General features: G+C 39.3%; 1 protein-coding gene across 3 annotated transcripts in view; it reads left to right on the top strand.

Annotated features, from left to right (window-relative positions):
• LOC113147849 (WD repeat-containing protein 7) overlaps positions 1-27,322 on the top strand; it is an 83,209-nt gene that overhangs the window by 51,694 nt on the left and 4,193 nt on the right. For all 3 annotated transcript variants that reach the window (XM_026339115.1, XM_026339116.1, XM_026339114.1), the window contains 7 exons: positions 6,551-6,778; positions 13,049-13,235; positions 20,115-20,232; positions 20,618-20,767; positions 20,881-20,963; positions 21,169-21,268; positions 26,933-27,037. In XM_026339115.1, the coding sequence (XP_026194900.1) occupies positions 6,551-6,778; positions 13,049-13,235; positions 20,115-20,232; positions 20,618-20,767; positions 20,881-20,963; positions 21,169-21,268; positions 26,933-27,037 (971 nt within the window). The remainder of the gene's footprint in view (positions 1-6,550; positions 6,779-13,048; positions 13,236-20,114; positions 20,233-20,617; positions 20,768-20,880; positions 20,964-21,168; positions 21,269-26,932; positions 27,038-27,322) is intronic.

Genomic DNA, 27,322 nt, shown 5'->3' with positions numbered 1-27,322 from the left:
GCCCTCACCGTCTAGTTTTTTTTTTTTTTGAGTGTGTGCATTACTTTAGGTCGAGGGAGGGCTGGCCAATATGGAAAACATTTCTATCATGATATCTGTCAATACTGTACACCCCTATTCTCCTAATCATTGGCTTTTCGTGTCAAAACATGGATGGAATGTTAGTTATATTTACCTAGTTTTATTGATCATGTCTAAAAGTTCTATGGAAGAAAAGTTATTTTGCAATAGATATTTTTATAATTTTATCACCTAGCCTTAGGTCTGGGTAGAACACAGTTATAGTAGCTGCGTGCACCATTTTAAATAAAAAATAAATGTATGCCCTTATGTAGCAGAACATTCATTCATGCTGGGTGTGCCACATGGCAGGCCACTTTCTAATGACATAATATATTTAATTAAAATAAAATTAAGACATTTTTTTAAATAAAAGAAAAGATTAAAAAGAAATTTCATTGGGAGGATCCTGTATTTTACTGCATTTTGTAGGAAGTGCTATGACATAATAGGTACGTTATTGGTTTCTCTTGCTCTGTATGATAAGATGATCATCTTCTTTTCCCTCTCAGTCTAAGTTGTGATGCTTTTCATTTGGTGGAGTTGAAATCTAATTCTGTCAAATGGCTTTGATTTATCCACAAGCGAGAGGAAAGTGGAGTGTGACTAAGCCGTGGTGGCTTTAATAAAAATAATTCCATCTTTATGAAGAAGTGCTGTGATGGTGGCTGTCCACTGTCTCTGCATTAGGGAAATTAACATCCAAACCCATTTTTCAGGCTGCTCCATTAACAGCATGAATGTGACAGCCACAGCGTGCCAAATAGTGGCTGTATTAAAAACCTGTCAGATTGTAAATTAAACTGCAAAACAAACACATCATTGATAATAGATGATTAAAAAATAAGACCTTAGGCTTTCATTATTGTCAATCTGTGCCTTCATGGACTATTACTGAATTATGAAGTGGAAAAAGGGTAATCTGATTGAGGTTAGAAGTTGCAGCAGTTGATACTCTGTCTGTCTGTCTTTCGTTACTAAAATGAAACTAGAACTAAAAAAAGTTTGTAGATACGACCAATAAAAAAGATTAAAGTGTGTTTAAAAAAAAAAAAAAAACCTTTTTTATATTCTACACAGATTCTTAGCTTCATAGACACATCTGAAAAGCATGAGCCACATAGCTATTTTCTGTACACAGATACGATGAGTCAGCCACTGCCTTGCATCTTGCCACACGCAATACATTGCTCATCCAGCAGCGAGCAGATAAAACTCTCTCCACCATGGTTCCAGTAAGGTCCTGTGGCTACAGAAAACTGCTATTGGTAAATTGCAGCTGAAGAAAATTCAGAAGAGGCTACATTCATCATGAATAAAACTTTATGAATAAGTCTAGAGCAAACAGTTTGCATATTAGAAAAATGCTCAAGTACAAATCAAACCCTCAAAAGCGGTGTAGCTTGAGTATGTAGTAAGTAGCTTCAGTATGAAAAAGCCATAAAAGATTTCATGAGTTGTTGTTGATTGGATCATGAGGTGGGCTTACTGTGTCCTGGAAATAAGGCAGCGTGTGCCTGTCAGTAGGGAATAATGCATGCTGACCGAAAACAGAAAGTTGAAGGATGATCAGCAAAGATGTCCGATCAGCAGGGCATATACTAAAAGCAGTAGGTTTGTTCTGTCTCCTTCTAGAAACTTCATTCAGTTTTCTTTGTCGTATCTCATGCGGATGCCCCCTTTACCCCCACTCCCACCCCGCTTCCATGTGCTCTAATTGAAGCGTTTCCACTGAACGCAGATAGCTTCTCCGTCTGTGTTTTAAGACAGTAAAATACACTTAACCTTCAGATGGACTCGGACCGGTTGGAAGGGCAGCGACCGTTTCAGGACTCGAATCTTTTTTCTCTATCAACTTAATTGTGTTTTCAATTATTTCCCCAGATTTTCTGTCTCCTGACATTTGCTGTAAGGGCAGTGTTTACCCATGACTCCCCCCACCTCCCCTCTCCACAACACCTGCTCTCTTTTGTTATATTGAACTTTGTTTTAATCCAGAGTAAGTTACAGTTAAATTCCTCTTTGTCTGCTTGTTTTTGAGTTTGTGTACATACAAACTCACAAACTTTTTTACCTTTTAGCCTAAATCTTTTCTCTCACAGCCCTTTTGCTGTCTGTCGTTCACTTTCTCCACCTCCCTCCATCATTCTCACATCAGTTTCCTGCTGGTATTGATCTCCTCCCACAGTCCCCAGTGATCAGGTTTTACCAGTCTCACATTGATTACCAATAGAGGCAGAGCTGAAGTGCATGATGGGAAGATGTTTGGGCTGCAGCAATGGAGGAGAGGGATGGGAAGGTTGTTTTTTTCCTCCCAAAGGTTGCAAAAAAAAAAAAAGGAGGTATTTACTGTAATTTATAGTCCATTCGTGTATGTGAACTTTTAATTATATAGCCATATTTCTACTAGGATTCAGTAGAAATTATTACATGACATCAAACAAAAATTAAGGTTGCTGTCCATATTTACTATTTCAGTAAGAGTGCAGTGACGGTTCATGTCAGTAAAGGTATGTGCTCCAACCGTCTGGTCACTGGATGCCCCATGTGCAGTTTATTTTACAAATGTGTATATCTTACGAATGATGAGGAAGGATATCTAATTTCTCAGAAAACACATTTCCACATTTCCTCTCTGATCACTTCATTCCCATACATGAATGTAGTTGAAGGAATCGGGAAGCACCCTTTTACCCTGTTTAGCATTCTCTTTCCCTTTATTTTGATTGCGTTGTCTACTTGTCCACCTTCTCTCTTATTCTAGTGTCTTTCTGTCTTCCTTTCCTCTTTCACCTTTTCCTTTCCCTCCTCTTTCCTTTACTTTCTTCTCCTTCCCTCCTCCTCTCTAACCTTTCTCTTAGCCATCCTCCCTTTTCTAACATTTGTTTTTTTCCCTTCTACCTGTGCTGTCTCTCACCATCAGTAATAATTCTCTTCACCCTCATAAGTCATCTATGACTTTTCTCTCATTTAGTTATTTTAAAAACTGAAAAAAGATTTTAGAACATAGAGTATACAAATTTTAAAACATTTTGGGGAAGCTTTTTAAAAAGTGAAAAGAGTTTGATCCTTTTTTTTTTCTACTCAGCAATATTTTAGTTCCCCATGCTACTTGTTATTTTTTATTGTCATGTCCATATTTTTACAGTAATTGCATGGACTCCACAGGTTGTTGCATTACACCATCCTGCCCTTTTTTAATAGATTCCTTCCTTTATGGATAATGTCATTTCATCCAGAAAGCCTTTTTATCCCAATCCATTTCTTGTTGTTTTGAAGATTTAGCTGAGCGACGAGGGGGGCTTGTCCATTCCCCTCTTTAGTTTATTGGGTTATGTTTCGGAGCAGGTTGGCCAACAAATAGGATTTAGATGCAATGTCATTATAATAGATCTGCTGGTTGTGAAGGAAGCGGATCGATAGGCTTCAAAAATCAATCGGTGCATCCACGCAGGCAGAGGGGCTGCAGGTACACAGACAGGAAGTGATGCTACCTGTTGACTGTGAAAAACCACATTTCCCAAATGATGAAAGGTCAGGACATCTTTAAGTATTTAACAGGTCTTAGTCCTTTATGGCTCTGCTATTGGGTCAAATAAAAAGTGTTACAGTAATTATTTCTGCCATGAGGATCTTTTTTTTCTTCTTTTTCATTTCAAGTATAATCTTTAATCAGTGTTGTCTCTTTGGCCCGTTGTCAAACTAATATCTTATGCCAAGAAAATAACTTTTCAGGGTCTTTATTCCTTACCTGTCCCCAGTAGAAATCAGACTAGATAACACTATTTCATTTGAACAGTGATATATTTATGATAATAATGATATACATTGCCGATCACATGTGGAAATTGGCACTGAAAAGCTGGGAGAGTGGCCCCAGTAAGTTACTTTGTTTGGAATATGCTGCATTTTTGAGTATATGTGTAGGTACTTGTGCCAGTGTTTCTAGACCAGCAGCCCTGTTTGAATTTTGGAAGCATAGACCAATGATAGTTCAGTGACCAGTGAACCAGGCTTTAGAAGATGTGGCAAAACAGTGCTGTCATTGTTGATTGATTATGGGCAGTGAACACACTAGCACATATACACAATCAGAGCAAACGGTGTACGGTACATCCCCCTCTGTAAGTAGTTAGAAATAAATTCCCATCCACCAACAGCGAAGAGGAAACTACCAATGGTGCCAACCTCTCACCTAAAAATGATGTTTACACTATATGTTACTAAATGCCTGGATTTTGTCTCCTGCACATACCCTGTCTGTCTGAATCTGTCTCTCTCTCTCTCTCTCTCTCTCTATACTTCCTCTTTTTCTTGCTGTAAATCTCAACTTTTTAGAGATTATGGTTAGGAGTCTATCTCTAATTCTGTTATCTGCTGGCCCAGTCTGGCCCTGGGGATGGATGCCATCTGTAATCCATTTATCAGAGCCAGCCGCTAGGCCTTCTTCCAAATGACAGCTGCCCTTTAGCAATCTCATTATAAAGAGCACCACGATATAGTATGGAAATATGGGGGGAGGGGGCTCCGAGGACTGAAGAGCAAACACACAGGACAAAAATTTTCCTGAATTTGTATGTTTGGTTTTTTTTTTCTTTTTTGTTCTTAAAGGTCCTCCATCACTGATGGAGTGCCTTAAAATGTATTTTCAACGCGTTATTCTTCAAGATTCACCTTTTCGTTGTCATTGTTATTCTCTTTCATTTGCTTAAGGAAATGCTCACATGCTCACAATAACATACTTAAGATAATCTGAGTTTTGATAGCTACCATAGTCTTGTTTTTTTATACTTTTTTATACAGCATTCATTGAGTTGAAAATACTACATACTAGGCACACTGCTTTTGTCTTGTCATCATTTAGTTTAATGCAGCTCCATGCAGCTGACATCTTAAGCATTTTGCTTTACCTCCATTAGCAAGATTAATTAGCGATGTGACATTTACTGCTGTGAGTGACAGGGAACTGACATGGTATATTTTTACATTTTAATAGTGCAGTTTACAACGCGTACATACCTGCCCAAAGATTGAATATTTGGGTCCAGGCCACTACTACAGTATATGCTGTTAAGAATCTTTTGACAGTACTGCCTGTTTGCTAAGTGCAAACATTACCCACTTTCTCTAATGGGGTGTGTATAGACGTGTCCTCCGATGGAAATTTCCTTGTTTTACATAAATACATTTTCAGCCAAATTATTATAAGTGCAAGGGTTAGAGGGTAAACACTGTATTAATGTTTGCTGATGATGGACTGCTGTTTACCTTTGTAGGCCTTCCAGTAAAAAACAGCTGTTTTACCCGCTACGATCAATTGATTTATTAATTTGGTGTTAAGTGACCCAGACTTGTGTATGTGCAGAGTTTGTGGCTATTCCCCTTGCAGTGCAAATCCACAACAATGTTGTGTTTACTTATCCAGACAAAATATCAAAAAAAAGGAGTAAGAAACAAAAATCAGTCAGTATTTGCATTGGAAAAGTGTGTGTGTGTGTGTGTGTTAGGTCATTACACACACATACGTGCAGTTTTTATGTAGTCCTTATTGGGCCTTGATCTAAGGTAAGTAAGTAGCTCTTATCACCTACTGCAATACACACACACACACACACACACACACACACACACACACACACACACACACACACACACACACAGACACACTTCTGTCCCCCCCACACACACTCATGTTCCATCTCAGAGCTACAGCAGTTCCCCACTGCGTAGGCCCTTTACACACACGCACACAAAAGAGGATATTTTGGGGTCGCCTTGGTGAACACAATGGAAGGATACACACACACACACACACACACACACACACACACACTCTTGTACCACAGAAGGGTTTCCAGTTGCATGTGTCCAGAATCCTCCCAGAGGTCTATGAGCACGTGTGTGTGTTAGCACTGTGACTAAAGGCTTTCAGTGGAACAATAAGACGTGTGCCTGCACGTGTGTGTGTGTGTGTGTGTGTGTGTGTGTGTGTGTGTGTGTGTGGGTGTGTGTGTGTGTGTGTGTGTCAGTAATGGTTAATACTAGGACAATAGAAGTGTGCCTGTTCAGTTGTTATCTGCTCACTGGAGACTCACAGGCCTGCTGCTTTTTATCCACCTTTCAACACGAAAAGGAATGAAAAAGAATTAACCCCACCACCACCACCCCCGCCTTTCCATTTGAAATGTGTCTGTAGATGTCAGAAGAAGGAAAAAAACAGGCACACTGTCTTCAGATCTGTAAAAAGTTTATTTAGATGTGTGTCAGCTTACCAGCTCTTTCCAGATCTTCTCAGGGTTCTCATCACTAAATAGTTTTCTCAGTCATGGACTTGTTAATGGGTGCCTTAAGTATAGATCTGGGTAATAAAATAAATTGTAGCAATCTGACCAAATATGGAACTTTCTGATTTAATAATATCAGGCACACTGCTAAATCAACATGGTCAGAATGAGCTGCTGTTAATTTCTCTCTTTAATCTCTCTGCCAGGATGTCTGTCCAATCTGCCTCCAAACGCCAAGAAGATTTCCAACTCATACGAGGAGCGTCGTAAACAGGCCACCGCCATCGTGCTGCTGGGAGTCATTGGAGCCGAGTTTGGCGCTGAAATTGAGCCGCCAAAGGGTTTAGCACGGGCTCGAGCCGGCGGACAGGCTCCTGAGGGCTTCGGACTAACAAGCGGAGGATCATCAAACTACTCACTGGCCAGACACACATGTAAGTACAGACAAACATTTACTGGGGGAGGGTGGAGCTTAAGTTCTCACTTAGTTGTGGGGAGTGATGGGCAGAAACTGCAGTTTTATTCATTACAGATTAAATCTACGGAACAATAAAGTGTGCAAAAGGTGAGGAGTCTGAACACTTTGTGAAGCCACTGTATGTCATTAAAAGCTAACAGTGCTGTTTCGAAAGCAAGTGAAGTCAGTGGTCATGGGACAGTCAACAATAGCAGAAGCGCCGCTGATATTGTTATTGATTTTCTCTGTGATCCTTTATTTTTTTTTTATTCTTTTTCCAGTAGTGTTTGGCTGTGTGTCATTTCTAATTTTCACCAGATCATGAGAAACCTTCAGGTTCAGGTTTTTGCTTCTAACTGCAGAATCCACATCCCTTTGAACAGTCCCCTCATCCCAAACAGATAAAAGGCTCCGGACATCTTAATCTGTCCAACACACATTTTCTGTTTCTTGTTTTGACAGACAGTGAAACAAACTATTTTAGTTTTTTTAGTCTTTTTGTGTTAATTCAGAGTTTTTTTGCCAAACTCCGAATTATTCAAGAGACAAAGTAGAAACTTCAGTGTTGGATTAGATGTGAAGACAGAGATTGAATTGATTTTTACCCACCAAGCTTGACACCTTAAGGAGCTTGCCACTGAGTCTCACATACACTAGACACTCAGACTCACAGTCAGTCTAGCCTGTGCCATGCTGTGCCTGTAGCATTGGCCTTGGTAGGCATCAAACCTGCACTAAGCAGAGCTGCTCTTCCATCCCACTGCTCCTGCCTTTGGAGCCATTCACCCAGTGACAGGAGCCTGTGCCGTCACTGATAGGCTGTGGAGCGTGGCACTGCTTAGTTAGACGCTGCACACAGTAGTCAGCTCACCTGTACATACACAGGGAGAAACTTCAGAAAACCCCAAACCTACCGGATACCAAGTCAGGACTGAAATTAGTGATTTGAATTTTTATTGACTAATAAGAGTATAAATATGTACCCACATTTATGGAAAGATTCAGAAATTTCTCACGTTTGTGGCCTTTCTAACTAAGGGTATCAGTCTGGTTAAAGCAGAAAATCCTATTTAAAAAGGTTTTAATAAAAATACTTAGCTACTATGCTACTGCAGCAACACCCCACTGCCCCATGCTCCACCCCCCTCTGCTTTGATTCTGCCATATAACACACTGCAAAAACGTCTTGCCAGCGAGGTAGTAAGTGGAGAATAAGCAGCGTCTAATGTCAAAGATACCCACTTTGTTCACCTATGTGTGTGAAAACATTTTCCTTGTTATTTATCTTGACATCATGCTTCCTCTGCCTTTACTCCTGATTGACAAGTCTTAATTCATACAGCCACTAGGGGTCACCTATAGATAAACATACTGTATGTTGTATTTTGGGGTTTTAAAAAATGACTGATGCTGTTGCTTTAACCTCGCAGACTGGTTGACTGGTTGACTGAAAATGTGTTATTAGTTCATAAAATGCTCAAATAGACGATTACTGATTACTGTAAACTATGTGGTGGAGGACATTTTTATGGTTCCTCCTCTGTTTGACTGTTGATTTCACTCTCTTCCTCAGTTTTATTCTTTTACTGATCCTTTTCCTTGCTTTTGTTTTCTCACCTTCGACTCTTATTCTGCCCCACTCTTCTCTCTCTGATATGAAATTGAAAGATGTATCGGTGTTGTTGGCGTACTGCACAGTGTGTATGATGAATGAGAGCTGTCCACCCAGAGAAAGGCAGGGTGCAGTAGTCTATACAGCAGAGTATAGATTGATGTTTTCATATGGCGAAAGGGGGAAATGTAGGAAAGATAGAAGATTAAGCCTAAGGATGGAAGGAAGAAATGAAGGAAGGACAGCCGATGACAGAGGGAACAGAGGAGTCAAACTGCTCAGTCTGTACAATAATGCTCACTGTAAATGTCACAATACCTAAAGTACCTTCTGAAAGCCATTCAGTGTTAACGGTGGCATTTTAAAACATTAATGAGCACTGATTGGAGTTTCATTCTGTGCTGAGTAACATTGGACAGGGAAAAGCAGTTGAGTGGAAATACCTTTATATAACATTTTTACACTTAATGCAGAAGAAAAAGTAAGGGGACAAACATGAGGGGATAGGAAACTGGTAGATGAAAACATTAGCTCAGTGTAGAATTAGAATTAGCACTGTGAAGTGTTTATCTCAGTATTCATGGCTGGTTGAGATTTTTCTGAAGATACAGAACTAAGCAAGAGACAAAAAAGTAAATTGAGGATGGTTTCGTTTATTCTGTCTCCTCGTAAACTGAAACAAACCTAAGTAGCAAGCTGCCAGTTGTTAGTGGATTCTTATGGGGGTATACTTTACTTCTGTTTTATTCTATTTCATTTTTGTGTTTTCATCATATATACTGTGTACTTCTCTGTTTTGTAGTCAAGCTGGTTCTTATTCTACTTTTTTTTTTGTATTGTTTCTTTTTTTTTGCAGCCACCCTTAGCCAGCTTCTCCTCCTTACCTCCTACCCAAGTCCCCAACATTGATTTACCTTCACCTCTCATTTAGGCCCATGCATAGAGAAGGAAAGAGAGGGCAGAGCAGAACGGGGAAACAAAGTAGAAAACCTGTTAGTGTTCGACTCGGCCTGGTAAACTTTAGACGTCACCAATCAGTCACTATTTCACACTCTGTGCTTCCCTTTCTTCTTCCATCCTCCTTTTTTTCTTCCTCCCTCCTCCTCCAGCTCTAATCACCCTGTGTTAATGTGACATGTTTACTGCTCTAACTAACAGCTCATTATGGCCGACTGATGCTTTGTCAATAGCTATTGGTTCATTTGGGCCCAAGGTTGCCCTTAAACAAAGATGTCCACAGTGAGAAATGGACCCAAGTGCGGACCTCTCTTACTTCCTGCTCACTGACTAAGACGGGAGAGGCTGTAAATTTGAATCCCGATCTGGACAATTACAGCACTGAATGTTAACAGTCATCTTTAATTGTCCAGGAAAAACAATAATGAGGTTTCTAAGTGAGAGTCTGGCTGTCAGATTAAGCTTACATCAGGATCAACAAACACATAGACATCACACACACACGTGCCCACGCACAGTAACTGTCACTGCTTGCATCATTGACCTTATGACCCCTGAAGCCTACTGTCCTGTGTTGGGAGTGGCCGCTGTATCAGGAGCACGTACACATGTATTCACATGTCAGGTTTGAATGTCACTAGTGACCTTCTGTCATGACCCCTAAATCTCCTCCCACACACTTGCCTATCCAGTTTATTTAATGAATGTTCTTTAGGAACTAACCATTGCAGATAGATGCAGATGGAAGATATGAAAGTTGGCAAAAATCTCTCTTATCAAATCTTATAAAATTTTACGTAATAGCACATAAAATTTTTACATTATTTACACAACTGTTACAAACGTACATTACATTGTACCAGTTTTATTTTCCTAATTTCTGTACCTGTGCTGTGTTTTGCTACCACCTTACATAGTGGATTTAGAAACAATTTTAGCACATTAAACCGCTTTTTAGAATTCTTTGCAAACTTAACTAATTTAATATCAAATTATCTCATCTCCTGATTAAAGTATACCTGATGTTAGTTGTTAAAACCAATAAACAAACTAAGTGAAACACCAATAGATTAGAATTCGGGTAATGGTATAGTAATAATGACATACTTTATTGATCCCCTTGAAGAAGTTGTTGTTTGGACAGCTGCAGTAGATGACGGCAGTACTGTGGGGTTTCTTTTCTAAGGACACCTCAACATATCATAGCCAGGAGGAACCGGGAGTCCAGCCACTGACCCTATTACATGTTGCCCCAGATAAAACCATTTCTAAAACTCTCAGTGTTCCAAGTAGCACAGTGGCTTCAATAATTGTGAAATGGGGAAAAAATCTGGACTTTTCTTAAAATCTGAGTAACCCCACGAAAAGGGGCTTGATCAGAAGGAGAACCAAAAACCGAGAACCCAATGGTCACTCTAACAGAGTGTTAGAAGTCCTCTGAAGTGATAAGAAACATCTCAGTAACACACATCAATCAAACATTTATGGCAGAGTGCTTAGATGGCTATACTGATTTGGGTTGGCAAACAGCATTTAAAGGACTCTAAGAAGAGCTGTACAGCTCCAGAATCCAGTTCATCTGCCCAATGTTTCTTGATGCTTGTTGTTGTCTTTATTGCCTGCTGTTCTTTTCTCTCTTCTCTTTCCACTCACCCCAACCGGTCGAGGCAGATGGCCGCCCACTATGAGCCTGGTTCTGCTGGAGGTTTCTTCTTCTAAAGGGAGTTTTTCCTCTCCACTTTTGCCTAAAACTTGCTCAAATGGGATTGTTGGGTTTTCTCTATAATTTTTTGTATAAATATTTTCTGTAAGGTCTTAAACCTTACACTGTAAAGTGCCTTGAGATAACTTCTGTTGTAAATTGGCGCTATACAAATAAAATTGAATTGAATTGAATTGAATTGAACATTAAAGAAGAGTAAAGGAATGGTGCAAAAGTATAAGTGAGTTTCTGTGTGGCCATGATGATTTGTAATAATGACTTACCGGAGGTCAAAGTTCATTCAACCCAACATGACAGATGATATTTATAGTCCACTGTTTGAATATAACAGAAGTTGATTGATTTTTTTCTCTCACTAGTAATCTCTTACTGCATGTTGATCACCAGTTGAGGGTCAAAGTTCACCATCCTTTTGACTTATTAGCAGCATCCTAACTGCACACCTGATCTGCAACAAAAAATGTTAGCACAGCTGTCCATCGGTTAGAGTCTGTGTCACCCATAAAGACATAGCACAGCGATGCTAGCACAGTAAGTGCTCTGTCACTGCCGTTATATTTTATAATGGTCATACCCAGTGATGCTAACATGGTTAGCCTCTAGTTAAATCTTTCATAGCCCCATCTATAGGCTGTGTGTAGCTGTAAACCAATAAGGAAGGGGATTTGCCATTTAAGGCGGGCTGATGATGAAATGCCAGAAGATCCAGATGATGAGATTAGCTGTGTGTGTCTGGAGACTGGAGGACCTTTAGAGCCACCGCAGAATGATAAATACTTAAAGTAAATGATCTGTATTATATTATGTGTTTCTTCTTATTACAACTGTTTAGCATTTACATTTTAAGTGAAAATATAATGAACAATATTGATCTGGGAGTGGACTCAGATAGCAGAAGAACAAAAGAGTCTTTGTTATGCTAATGAAGTGTCGAGAGAGATAAACCTTTACATGTACACTTTTAAGACTAAATAAATGTATAATAGTTTAATTTGACGGCCCAGTGAAAGAGCCACAGAACCCACTGAGAGATGGATATAGTTTTCTGTTAACATTTCTAATGGTTTATGAACCAGGACGACTTTATCTTCTCTGTGTAGAATTTTGTGAAGAACCTGCTAAAAGCTCTGGACCTCAAGCTACTGTTGCTGAGACTGGCAGGGAGAAAGAGACAGGCAGGCACCTGGGAGGGGATTTGCACGTGCGTGTACATGTTGGGGCGAGGGGCTGTTAGTGAGGGATGGGAGGATATCTTCTGGAGTCTTAATGGTCAGTCCATCCCCACAGAGACTGGCTCAAATGTCAGGTCAGCTATGAAGTGACCTCAATCCCACTTGCTGTCTTCATCTTCTGTGTGTACCTGTGTGTGTGTGTGTGAGGTGTGTGTGTGTGTGTGTGTGTGTGTGTGTGTGTGTGTGTGGCACAAAATAATATTTTTTATCCAAACCCCCTTGTACACATTAGGAGTTGTATACTTTTTGTAAGTACATATGATTTCTCCATAGAAAGTCCCTTTGAAGAAAATTGTTCTGTCAGTGTTGCCACAGTGGGAGGGACTCTCCACTATGTACAGTGACACTGAAGTCATGCTGAGCTTATATGCTCATAGGAGTTCAATCATTATTTTATTTGCTTCATAGAGTACATAATATGGTCATGTTTTAAAATACTGCTTGTGCCCTGTCCCACAAAAAAAAACTTTAACAAGCAAATTTCCTACAGAAAAAATCCTGAAAATGTGAAATAACTGTGGTCACAGTGGCAGATACAGCAATATGTTGAGTCTGAATTCATTGGAACACCTTCATGACATCTCTGTGTCCTTTTTGTCCTGATATTATATTATAACATTGTTGGACATTCGACCTCTAGAGCGCCACATGTTCCTGTCATTTTGAGATTAAACCCGGCCTTACACTACACTATGGTGATGCTACTTTTTCTACCATTTGCAGGTAAGGCACTGACCTTCCTGCTGCTGAAGCCCCCCAGCCCTAAGCTGCCCGCCCACAGCACCATCCGCCGCACTGCTATCGATCTGATTGGCCGAGGCTTTACCGTCTGGGAGCCGTATATGGATGTGTCAGCGGTACTCATGGGACTGCTGGAGCTCTGTGCTGATGCTGAGAAGCAGCTGGCCAAGTAAGTCCACAGGAACACACACTCAAATGCTGCTCTTAGTGATAGAATTATAAAAAAAAATTTTTTATTTCATATCCCACCATAAAAATAAACTGTATCTGGATATATAAAGAAACCAGCGAGAGGACCTGGGGAAATAGACTGTATGTTAGAAACCATAATTTTGTGGGTGGAAGTAAACAAGCTGCCATTACTGCCATTCCCATTTCTCAATAGCACACCTTCCCCTTCCTCTACCCTATCCATGGGGTGACAGTTAGAGTTAGGGTAATAGTTATAATGGAAAATAAACGCTTATCATAAACCTAGTGATTTTTTAAAAAGTTTTCAATGAAGAAATGTATATGATGTAAATGTATGGGCACAGGACTGTGTGTGTGAATGTAACATAAGACAATGGTTTTCGTAATTTTGAAATCTGTATTAATTCCAAAAATACTGTTCGCTCGCGTGTACAGCCATACTGTCCATGTATCTGGCCTACGCTGGAAAATCCATCACATCATCATTCGGATAGAGTCAGTTAATTGTTTGCAAAGACTAATAAAGTCTTGAGGTGAGACCTAATTAAATTCCAGAACAGATAATAGCAGTGTAAAAATTGAAGTGTCAGACTTATACAATGATAGGACATGGAGTGAAAACATGCTTAACAGGTTGGAAAGGTAAATGTGCTACTCAGCTTACAGATACCTTAAAGATTCTGACTTGCCCCAAAGCGCTTACCTATAGATTTCTGTGTTTAATGCACACTGAATATAAAGACACAGTGGTTTACATCAGTCCTGTGTCCTCGCTTTCTGCTTAAGAGCTGATTTATTGTACTGTTAAGTCGTCCCTTAGTACAGGGACAGCACAGGCAGCACTCATAGATACAAATACATATGAACCCTAACAGAAACACTGAGACATTATAGAGCCGACACACTGAGTTATGGAAGCCAGGCTGTAATCTGATTGTAGGACATTATGATGATGCAACGCTGTCTGTGTTGCTCTGACATGTGAGTCCTCCGTCTGTGTGCATGTGTGTTTGTCTTTCCTCATGTGGCATCATTGTCTTTTTCTGTTTTTGTCTTTGCCCCACCAGCAGCAATGCTTTAAATTGTCCATATGGAAAACTCACAGTCATATGCAAGGTCCTGCTCCTCAGGCAAAAAACCTTTTATATTTTCATGACCATCTTAGTTTTCTTCAACTCAGTAGTTCAGCACAGTTCAGTGCTTGTCAATGCTGTTGTGTCATAACCCCTTCAGATGAAAGCGTTGTTCTCGTGTGACCCCTCATCAGACAATTGTTTCCTTGGCAAATTGTTGTGTTTGGAGCATTCTGAGCAAATCCATGTTTTTTTCCTGCCATCAGGAGACCTGAGGAGGCCAAATTATCCAGTGTTTCACTTGAATACTGTCACAATAAAATAGTACATGTATCTATGAAGGAAGTTTTAATTTATATAAGAAACTGACTATATATCAGTTACTGCCGCTGTGACTGCTAATCCAGCTTGATGCTCTGAGAATGATGATGATAGACTCATTCATTATTAGAATGTTGTCTACAGCAGCTTCACTTCCTAAACAATCACAAGTAGGAGCACAGATGACAAAAGTCATGGCTGCCTTTATATTACCATACAATGATTCAAATGAAGATCACAGGTCACATGGAGAGGGCAATTCAGTGGCTTTTTCTCACCATCGAGTGTATTCTACAGACAACTGTGTGTGTGTGTATCCTCCCTCTCTGCTCAGATCTAAATGGTCAACATGAGTTGATCCTATTATGGTTGAAACTCAAGCTGTGCCAGTCTGGTTAAATGAGTATAGATATGTCTGCTGCCGCTGTGTGCATGTACGTGCATGTAGAAGAAACAACAACCTGATTGCTTTACATCTAAACATTTTAAGGAAAATGAAAAGTGAAGAGAATTTGAACACAAATGCAGATTTTCACACAAAAAAAACAGGAACAGTCTCCAGACTACAGTTAAAGTTAAATGCGTCTTCAAAGATGTTGTTTGCGGTGAGTAAACATTGACCGCATGAACTGGGCGGAATGAATTACCACTACAAAAACCATTAGGTTCACAGTGTGAGCATGTCTGAACATTTCACCCGATTTGTTTTTTTGTGCTTAATTAATAAAAATCCCTGTGATAAATGAAAGGATAAACAATATTTCAGAATATTTTTAAATAAATAGAAAATATTGTCATAGGTCCAGAGAAGTTAAGTCATAAAAGTCACTTGACCTAACAAGAAGGAAGTCCAGTTGCCAAGATTCAGCTTTCAGATAACTTCACGTGGACGACTGAGAATCTTAACCGACAAGTTAAAGGGATGTGAGCACAGGGAGGTAAAATGAACACGACATATCAGAGTCTTCGAGTTGACCACACTTTGGTTTGTGTCTAATTATAATCGGGTGTATTCTATTGAAGACCTCTATGTTAAAATACTGTAATATCATTAGCTATTTGTTCTGAAAGGTATTGTTCACAAGTATTTTATTCCTGAATTTTTAGTGCAGCTGCTTATTGTTATGCTTGAGTAAACAATAACACCTTTAGGACACACACACACTCATACAGAAACACACACAAAGTTTATGATAATGTATAATTAATAATGTGTTACGGTGTCTGTGGCGTTGTTTGTGTGTTGTTGCCTCCTGGTGTTGTTGAAGTAAACAGCACAAGGGCTGATCAATGAAACACACAATGAGATCATAACAATAGAGAGAGGATAAATTATTGCGCCCACATGCGCACATACAACGAGTTTCATTTTTATTATGTTAGTTTACTGTAGAAAGAAAGAGGGAGGGAGAGAGTTTGCAAAGTTGAATGTATGACTGGTTTAAAGGGAGTCCGCACACACGCACACACACTCAGAGGGTGTATTTCTATGCAGCTGACTTGCAGTGTGGCTCTTTTGTCCCTGATGCACCCAACCAGTTGTCAATACACTCCTTGCAGAGCTCTGTGTGTGTATATGAGCGTGTGTGGTAATCCCTTTACAATAGGCAGAGATTTGAAAAAGCTTCTGGTGTAGACTTGCGCACACATTTTATACTTTCAGACACACAAGGTGGAAGAAAAAAAAGTGTGTCTTACACCTGCAACAGAGACCCTTTCAGATCTTTTTTAGAATAATATCACACTTCTACCTGTCTATCTCATGTCTGAATAAACACCTGAGTTACTTAATGTAACATTGTGGTGAGTTGAGTGTGGATTAAATGCCACTCATTAGTGTAAAGACTGGATCACTGTACTGTGGTGAGGAAATATAAACATAAATAAACCATTTTAGACATGCACTCATTTCCATTTATCTGCTAAAAGTTGTCAGTGTAATCTTACGACCTCGGACCTAGTAACATTTACGTATTACTTTCAGCACAGTACAAGTCTAAACTAAGGGCAGTTTGAAATTGTTAGTTGGACAGCTCCAGAAGATGACGTTGTACTGTGGGATTTTGGTGTCTTATCCAAGAACACCTCAACATATAACCAGTTGCAGTTTTTAGTGAATATACCGTTGGCTAAAATGTAATTGTACATGTAACATACATCAAAGTTGCCCATACTTAGGGACTAAGACTACTGCAAACAAAAGTGCAAGTGATGTCAGCATTAACATTATTCCTCAGAATAATCAGGCAGGTACAATAACATTACAAAAATGAAGCAGCAGTCCAAAGACAAGTTTCATGCTAACTGGCTCAAATTTTAAAATGTAGCCTAGGGTGCTGCACCGTTTATGAGCTGAGCCTAGTAAAAGTACAGAACCTAAGTCACCAATGATACTGCAACACAGCATCAACACAATCTGTAACTCAGCAATGAAAAAGCATAAGGCAGAAGAACGTGATGATGACTACTGCGAGAGAAAAGATAAAAAATAACAGCAGTGTATTTAGTTCAGAGAAGTCCAAATGGCAGAAAAAATTTATGCGATTGATGTCACTGTGGATGCTGCTCAAACAGCACTGGAACATAATTCATATATTCACTGAGTAATGGTGTGAAACACAGGGTAATAGAAGGGCATGGTGATGAGAAGGGGGACACCAAAAGAAAAATTAAGAACATTCATTTAGCCCACTAAAATTCAGGTCCTAACTTTTAGACACCATGCATGTATAAAGAGAGCTGGATCCTCTCAGCCCTTCAGCCAAATTTTCCTAGTGGCCACTGGTGTACTGTAATGAAAAATCACACTTCCAGCTACAAAAGCAAGGTCGAGGTTTACTCTTTTCGGTATTGAATTTTTAATCCATGGTGGTCTTACAGCTATAAAAAATTTATCTTTGTTACATATCCACAGTGTAAGGTCTGTGGTCTATACGGGAATGCACAGAAATCGGCAGGCAGTGAGGATCAATTAAGCAAAATAAGTTTAAAAATTTCAAGACAGTACTTTTCTACTTACTTCAGAAGTACTGGGCTGATAAGCCACTTCTCAAACTTTTCAAATGTCTAAACTCCATCTCTAAATGTATAAATCTTTTTGCCTTATCGCATGTCCTACTGGGGGCTTTAAATGGCTCTTGCTGACCTGTCGATGTTTGCCTCCCTCCCCTCATCCATTCACAGCGTGATGTGTTTGTAGATGCCACTGCAGAGATAAGTGCATGTTTTATTGTGTGTGTGTTTGAGACTGTATGTGTGTGTGTGTGTGATACATAATATAGTATGTATTTCACATGCAGGGAAAAATATGCCCTTGTGTTTTTGTCCATATGTGTTTTTGAAAAATTGCATTTGTCTGGTAAATGAATGTTTTGCTGTAGTCCTGCCTGTGTGTGTGCTGTGGAGATAAATACATGTTGTTGGAAACTGTGGTCAGAAAAATAACAGTCGCCTGTTGGTAACCAAAACGCTAGTGTTGATCTGTTTTGAACCATGTGTGACTGGGCTTGAAATGCCTTTTTTGTGTTCATGACACCGTAACATCAGTCAGTCAGCCAATCATTCAACAGCTACCAGATATCATGTCAGTAACTCAAAGAAAATTCTAGTTAGCAGATGAGCTCTCCATCTTTCCTACCTATTTGATCAGTTAATTGATTGTTGACTCAGTGATTTAATAGAAAAAAAAAAGAAACAACTTTCAGTGTCAGCCAAAGATTTGAAGGCACCATTAGAACTGGTTTATTCATGACTCTACAGTACGTAAAACATTGAACAAGCAGGGTGTCTATGGTAGGACACCACGAAGGAAGCTGCTGCTTATTAAAAAGAACATTGCTGCACTCCTGAAGTTTGCCAAACAGCACATTGACACTCTACAGCAGTATTGGCAAATTACTGTATTTTGTGGATTGATAAAACTATATTGAACTATTTAGAAAAAACACCCAGCACTACATTTGGTTGAAAAAGGGCACTGCATATCATCATGAAAACATCACCTCAATCGTATGGTGGAGGAAACATCAAGATGTGGGCCTGCTTGAAGCATCAGGGCCTGGCCAGCTTGCAGTGATTCGGGGGAAGATGAATTCCGAGGTGAAAAATTCTTAAGAATGATGTCAGAATGTCTTTAACTACGATCTCATATAAATATATACATTAACGAAGTTTGTTCATATAAATGAATGTGTACATTTCTGAAGGACGGAACCATCTAAAGTTAACAGAATCCATGGCTGAGCTGTTATATTTGATTGCATTAGGTTGTCCAGGTGTAATAAAATGGCCACTTATCATTTGAGCTCTTTTTTTTTATTAATGACTATGACACTGTGTGTGTGGCTGTAATAATAATCCAGATTATTTCATTACATGTCCTAAGTGTTGGTCATTAACCTCTGCGTTACTCGGTACAATTAGCTCCCTGCTCTCCTGCCGCCTTATATCAACAGCGTGACTGTTTCCAATTACCTCCACCTCTCTAAATGAAATTAAACATTTCAGCATTGCTGATATATTGCCAATATATTATCAGTATTAATTACAGGATCTATAGCTGGAATCTAGAATCAGAAGAGATTAATTGTGTGGCTCAGCCATCCGTCCACCCATCGCTTCCTCCCTCCCTCTCCCCCTCCCTCTCTCCCTCTTCTCCCAGAGTCATTTGTTAACAAGGTGGCCTTGCTGGGCCTCTCGCTCTCTCTCTTTCTCTCACTCTCTCCCTCATAGACACACTTAGAGGGGTGTGTGGCCAGCTGTTAGGGTGTGTGTGTGTCTAATTCCTGTTGCATTGTGGGAGTCCATTATGCTGTCGTCTAGTGAATGGCTCCCATTGACTCGGTCTTGGCATTATAAGCTGCCCACTAATCTCTTCACTCCATATATTAGTGAAGCTCGATCTCTCTCACTGCCGCTTGTCTCAGTTTTATCAAATTTTTGTCCTGCTTCTCTAAAGTTGTCTATTTAAATGCCTGTCTTTTCCCCACTCATGTTTTTTTTCTTCTCAGTGTTCATGTGTTGACTTTCTGTATGTTTCTTTGTCATAGAAAAGAACAATGGATTTATCCTGCTTGCTCGTTTTCTATGTGCATTGAAAGGCTGACATTCCTCTGTGCCACAAAATCCATAGTTATGACAATAAATAATTTGATTCATGAACCTTCAAGATTGAGGTTTAGGAGTTGACTAGTTAGTCAATGGCTTTGAAAATAAAACAGTATATTTCCGAGATATATTTAAAGATTCATATCTTAAGTAGGAACAGCAGTCTTACTGTAGGTCCTTTGGGTTTTAGTATAAATAATTTGCATTAGATCAGGAAGCTCAAACCTTGTTATGTCACCATCTTTTGTTCATTGTCAATTTGTCCAAAAAAAAATACTTACTTGCTATATTTTTGAATTTTAAAACATTTATTTGGGGAATTTAAAATTTTCTGCTCTCTTTCTCTCTATATATAGTGTTACTGTGGGTTTGCCTCTCAACCCGCCAGCAGATTCAGCTCGCTCAGCCCGTCATGCCCTCTCTCTTATTGCGACGGCCAGGCCGCCTGCCTTCATCACCACCATTGCAAGAGAGGTGAGACTGAACTGTTCCCACATCTACACAAACACAGAGACAACAGCTTCAGTCTTCAGTCAGCACTAGTGATATATTATTAGTGGTTCTACAGAATGGGCTGAGAATCAAACTCAGACCCAAATAGTATAAAATAAACTGAAATGTATTAGTGAATGTCTGTTATTGTTGTTTAGACACAGAGTTCCTGATGGATGTCCTAATTTTAGACAATATTTGATGCACTTAAAATTCTTGCATCTCTGTATTTAGGCAACATTTAACATACTGTATGAGAACTTGAGTGATGATGATGTGAAAGTATCTCTTTTTGTCATGTCTTTCCTATACCTATGTCTCTCCAGTAATAATAGATACATTTTGTATGTGTGTATTTTTTTGCCAGGTTCATCGGCACAATGCAGCCCAGGCCAACTCTCAGTCACAGCAGAACGTTCACACCACCACTCTGGCTAGAGCCAAGACTGAGATATTGCGAGTGATTGACATCCTGATAGAGAAGATGCCTGGAGATGTTGTGGATCTGCTGGTGGAGGTCAACAACATTATATTACTACTGTTGAACTAGATAACATTCTCCCAGTAAACATGCATATTTGTATATCCTATAATTACAATCCAACTTTTTCCCTCTCTCCTCTTCTTCAGGTGATGGATATCATCATGTACTGCATTGAAGGTTCTCTGGTGAAGAAGAAAGGACTGCAGGAGTGTTTCCCAGCTATCTGCAGGTACAGTAAGTGGGTGCATGGCTGTGTTAACCCGCTTATGTTTACTCATAAGGTCAGTGGAGGATGAACTGAGGAGGAGTTAAGTAGTGCAGTAGATGAACCAGCTGTGTGTGAGTGTTTGTTGATGTGAGATATTGTGATTTTGTTTAATATCAAGAGAGTTATCGATGACACTCTGTTCATGTGTGTTTGTTGTCTACTTCAGGTTCTACATGGTTGGTTACTGTGACCGCAGTCACCGCATTGCTGTTGGAGCTCGCCAGGGTTCAGTGGCTCTCTACGACGTTCGTACTGGAAAATGCCAGGTACACTCAGAACTCTGACACCAATAGCTCGCATAGTTTATCTTTTCATCCCCTCCATCCATTTTTTCATCACTTCACTATGTCCAGCCATCATTATTCAACCATGCATATGCTGCCTCACAAACATTTCCATCTATCCTTCCTCGCATCTGCTCACCATCCATGTCATATCTATCCATGTAGTCCATGATCCATCTATTAATCCACCCTCTTCCCTTCCATCTATTCTTCCTTCATTTGTCTCATTCATTCTCATCCATATTCTGTAAACATTCAATCCATTTATCCACCTATTTTTACCTTCAGTCTTTCATACATTCATTTCTTTCCATCATTTGCTTTATTATCCATCAATCATCTAATAATCAATAGGTTTTTTCCATCTTTTCATTGTTTTGTTTTTTTACAGTTTTAACATGAATGATCTTTCATCTATATTTGATCTATTCCTCTGTCCATGTAAGTCTGTCCACTTTAAGGACATATTACTTGTGATGAGAACAGAGTGGATGAAGAGAGGAGCAATAATGAGTGGTGTAAATGAGGAGAAATGAGAGAGGAGGAGAAGGAAACATTTATCTGTTTTGTTGTTGGAGTTTTCTTTTTTCACTCAGTAATTGATTAATGAGGAAGCAACGCCCCTGTTAATAAAGTTTTTGTCTTAATGTTTGATTGTGTGGGAGATTTGTGCTATGTATGTGTTTGTGTGTGTGTTATTTGCCCTTTTTTTTGTTGTTGTTGTTGTTGTTTGTGTGCATTTCTGTGTGAGCGTGCGTGTTGGTAATTTGCTGTGTATTGATTTGCAGTAACCTGAGCAGTCTAGTCTGGTGAAGGGGGTCATTTATATCTGATAACAGCATTGGCCCCTGTTCACCCAACATCTGGTTTGATTGTGAGTGTGTGTAGGTGTTTGTTTGTGTGCAGAGACAGAAAGTGGGTTTTCTTTGTGTGTTTCAGTAATTAACACACAATACATAATGGCTGTGTTTGAACAGTGTATGTGTTTGTGTGTTAGGGAGAGTCAGTGTGAAGGATTTTAAGTGTTTTATTTCCAATATGTGGTAAAGTTATAATGTTGATTAATAAGGCTTTATATCCTTTAGATTTGCAAACAATTATACAAAATTAAACAATTTTGTCACCATGGTGACCGAGCATCTTGTCAAGCAACTTCACGACGAGTCAGGTCATTAAGTATAGCAATGTGCTCTTCTCGTATTTTCTGCTCAGAGCTCTGCCCATGAGAATTTAACAGCTGTTGATGCAACAAGGTTGATCAGTCCAGACTATAATATTTCTAAAGGGGTTTTCAGACCTATAGTTTAGTAGTTTGGTTTTAAGAGGTAGTCACTGTGCTGTTTGGAATAATGATGTGTACTACACTGAAAATGGACCGAAGAAAGCTAAAGAGAGAGTTGTGTTAGGAGATTAAAGAATAGAATTATAGATAAACATGTTAAAGGCTATAAGAGCAAGTCCAAGCAGCTTGATGTTGCTGTGACTATAGTTGTATATATTATTCAGAAGTTTACAGTCCACGAGACTGTAGCCAACCGCCCTGGATGTGGACAAAAGAGGAAAATTGATAACAACTTGATAACAACTTGATGAGCCTGCTGCATTTGGCACAGGGTGTCTTGAATCTGTGCAGGTACAATGAAATCTCAAGACTATCGAGACATTCTGGAGCAAGTGCTGCCCAGTGTTTTAGCACAGCTAAAAACAGAACAAATCACTGGACTATTCTGAAGTTGCCTTCTATGTGTCCTAAAACAAGAGCTGAAACATGCAGTCTGAGAGAGCTGGAGCTGCATCATTTTCATAATTTAACACACTGAAAAAAACACACTCTGAGACAGCAGGATCTGTATACCACCTATAAACCCGAGACAGCAGAAGCTGTTTGCTTCTGATGAGTAGGCCAAAATACCTGTCAACAAGTGCAGAATTCTCATTGAGAGTTACTGAAATTGCTTGATTGCATTTATTTTATTTATTGCAGTTATTTTTAGTGATCTTTTTGGGCTTTTCCTTTTTTTAATGGAAGGGTACCAACACATTTCTCATGTCTGTATGAAATAAATTCCTCTAGTAAAATGAATACATCTGTTGAGAAATTAGGAACTTTTGGTTAAACAGCAACATAAATAAGCCTAAAGCTATTTATTCATTTTTAAAATTGGCAACAATAAGTTCTCTATCATGAGTCCTGTGTGGACAGTAGGTACATTTATTGCACAATAAAACATTATTTTTCAAATTCAGCAAGCTGGTTTCAGTCTTTTATAATTCTATATAAGATCACATGACTGAAAAAAGTGGTGTTTTCACTTACATACATAGTTTACTTCATTTTAGTTCATTAGTGGGAAGAAATGGAGAAAAGGAAAGAGATATGGCCCGGAGGAGGGATGATGGGTAAAAATAAGGAAATGATAAATAAAGAGATAAGGAAGGAAGGAAGCAAAGAAGGATTTGTATGAGTAGGAGAGGAAGAAGGAGATGAGTTCCTTCGCGTAATCCATCTTTGAGTGTGTGTATGTGTGTGAGTGTATGCGTGTGTCCAACCGTAGCTAGCTAGTCCCTGCATGACCATCTGCCACAGCTTTGATCAGCCTCCGTGAACAGCCCTTTGTCAGCTGCAATACTGTGTGTGTGTGTGTGTGTGTGTGTGTGTGTGTGTGTGTGTGTGTGTGTGTGTGTGTGTGTGTGTGTGTGTGTGTGTGTGTGTGTGTGTGTGTGTCCAGCTGCTTGCTCTGCTTCTTTAACAGACTCTACTGAGTCTACTAATTGAACACAAAGAAACAATCTGACTGATCTTTCTCTCTGTCTGCATCTGCTTCTTTCAGTAACTACCAGAGAGAAAACATTGTGTAACTGAAGGTGTAGCTCTGCCTCAGTTTTAGCACCTCCCCCAGGAAGCCAAGCAGTGTAGGTAGCCATAACCTGGATCCTGTTGAAGCTAACAAACTGTCTAACTGTAGCACTAATTAACTGTTAGCAATCCTTATTTAAATAAGCATACAAACATTTAGAGTCAGGGCTAAATAGATTCTTGAATAATAAAATTAACAAAAATCCCCTGTGCAGGTTTTTTTTGTCTCAAAGCTTAGTTTAATCCATATGTAGTTTCATGGATCATTATTCCTTCTGTTCTACATGCTACTCTGGTGTGCATTAAAAATCGGGAAAAGAGAAAATAGTGAGGGTCAAAGAAGAGAGAAAACAACATAAAGCGATATAATATGTGAACAGATTATTAGTGCAAAATGTGTTTCTTTGCGTCTCTTTGTGTTCCACCAACAACAACTGGAGCTGAGATAGTGTGTTGAACATCTCAATGGGACAGTATCTTCAGACAGCTTGAGGACACACATTGCATTCCCTAGTCCCTCATCCTAACCTACTCTGATTGGCTACGTTACAGGCTACAGTTGCTGCGTTTAGGCAAAAGCCAGGCACTTGTTTTTGTGTTAACTAAATGTTTTGTAGCAAAAAAAGGTTCCACTTGTAGATCAGTTGTAGCTCAGGTGGTACTGCAAGTCCCGTCATCCCCAGCACTTTGAAAAGTAAGACTTAAAGACTAAAAAATGGATGTTCTCACTGGGTCACATATTCTTGGCTCTGAGGTGGTGAATATTTGCAGACAGACCATGCCCATTTCGTTTGACCTTTTGATCATGTTTCCGTTAACATCAGTGGCGATGAGAAATGTAATTTGGGATCTCAGCAAACAGAAAGTAATGGAGGGGAAGTAGTGACAGATGTGCGAGATTGAAAGAAAAGATTTATTATGAGGTGAGAGACAGATGAAAGAAATAGATGGAAACGGGACTGAAGGCTGCAAAGACATGAAAATAATTTTTTCTCAGCCAGGCCAGCTGAGATCTAATAGGATTTCCCCCAAAAGGAGGAGGGAGAGAACAAATTAAAAAGATGAGATTTTCATTTCATTGCATTATTATTTTTTTTCAGTTTTAATCGCCATCAACGTGTTATTATTTCAGGGCCTGGGCGCCTGAGGCGATGTGTCTTAATCTCATCTGGAGGTGAGAGTTTGTAATCCCAGTCATAGGCAGAGGCGGCACGGGGGTTTCTAGGAGGCCGTTTATTGCGTTACACACCCTGCATCTGGTGGGACAGTTTATTGCGTTACACACGCCGCAGCGTTGCTTGATTTTGTCCCCTGAGTTCTGGAGGCAAGTGGCAGCATCTGTTGGACCAGAAGCTGCCCCTCATCTGATGGAATTATCTCGTCCAAGCCAAACACTTACTGTCAAGAAAAATCTGGGCGGCGCGGCGGCAAAACAAGTTTTTTCTGATGCGTCTTGATGAAATTTTAACAAGGACAGAGAATTTCTACTTGATCCTGTCTTTCTCACAGAAGAGATGATATTGAACTCTGGGTCTGAACCTGATGCTGCTGCTGCTGCTGCTGCAGTTTGGATCCATCAGCAGGAGGAATTGTTTGGAAAATCTCCTCCCACTGTAGCTACTGTGATTGCTGAGGTGCCATCTGGAGTTGCTTGACATACCACAAATTGTTGCAGCACCTTATAGAGCAGCACACAGTAATATTCACATTCTGTTTTATATTACCTGTCAGTAACAAGGTAATGGCAAGGTTTTTTTTTTTTTTTTTTTTTTTTTTTTGTCATTACATATGATCTTCACTTCACAAATATTAAGAAATGCAACTGATAAAACATACACGGCCATTAAACATACAAGTGATAGTGGAACAAGTCAGTGAAGCAGTGTTTTAATAACTATGGCAGCAGTAACCTCAAGCTAGTTCTTAAGGTAACTGTGGATTACACCTTCACAGCGTCCAGGGGGAATTTCACTTAATGTACTTTTTCTTTTAAGTCTAGTTGTAATTCATCATATTTGATTTGATTAGTCAGTCAGTAAATTTATCTGGCTACTTTACTGTAGTGCAACCAGAGTCCAGTGGAGGTTTACATCAGGCTGGTAATGAGAATCATACGTATTTTGACTGTGGTTTTTGTGCAGTGTAGTGAGCTAATGCAATGTAACAAAAAAACAAACAAATCCAAACTGTATTTCCCATCAGGCCCGTCAGTCACCTTAGAAAACCACACATCATTTGCATTGTGGCAAAAAAAACTATCATCATCTTCTTTACTTTCTATCAGTCTTAAAACAGTCTAAAATCACCTGTTTACATTTTTAGTATCATGCTTCAAATACCACAAATCAATTCATAATCCAAACTTATATAATAAAAAAAAAATTACTAAATGTACTGTGTGCTGGTTATAATACAGATGTTGCTGAATCCATATTTAGTTAATGTCCATGTTTTCCACTGCACCTCAAGATAAACTATTTTCACATCTGTTCACTTACGTATGTGTGTGTGTGTGTGTGTGTGTGTGTGTGTGTGTGTGTGTGTGTGTGTGTGTGTGTGTGTGTGTGTGTGTGTCATTTCAATCTTTATTCTTTTCAGATTTTTTTTTTCTTCAACCAAACACACAGCAACATGACAGAAAACTCTTGACCAAATGATTCAATGTTTAGTATATTATTAAGTGTGTGTGTGTGTGTGTGTGTGTGTGTGTGTGTGTGTGTGTGTGTGTGTTTATTTGTTTGGTCATAAAATGACCTTTCACATTTGTTCCATCATCTCTTTCACTCTAGAACATCCACGGTCACAAGGGTCCGATCACAGCGGTGTCATTCGCCCCTGATGGCCGTTACTTAGCAACCTACTCCAACGCTGACAGTCACATCTCCTTCTGGCAGGTAAATGGCACACACACACACACACAAATACAGATGCATACTGACTTATTTTATGTATTTATTTATTTTTGTTGCCTGGTATTTGTTTTGTCAAACAGCCATAGAGTATTAATTTGGCTTGAAGTGCTCTGAATAATGTCCATATTAAATGCAACATATACTAGTTTCACATTTTGATGTTTTCCTCAGACAGTTTTTAAAATGTAATGTTTTTGAATAACACTAATTAATAATGGCAATATTTTATAATAATGTATAATAAATTTCAAAGAAAAAGTTCAAATA

The sequence above is a fragment of the Anabas testudineus genome, chromosome 22, assembly GCF_900324465.2.
Source record: "Anabas testudineus chromosome 22, fAnaTes1.2, whole genome shotgun sequence".
In the NCBI taxonomy this organism is placed as follows: Eukaryota; Metazoa; Chordata; class Actinopteri; order Anabantiformes; family Anabantidae; genus Anabas; species Anabas testudineus.
Note: the sequence above shows the minus strand (reverse complement) of the source record. Positions and strands in the feature narration are given on the sequence as shown.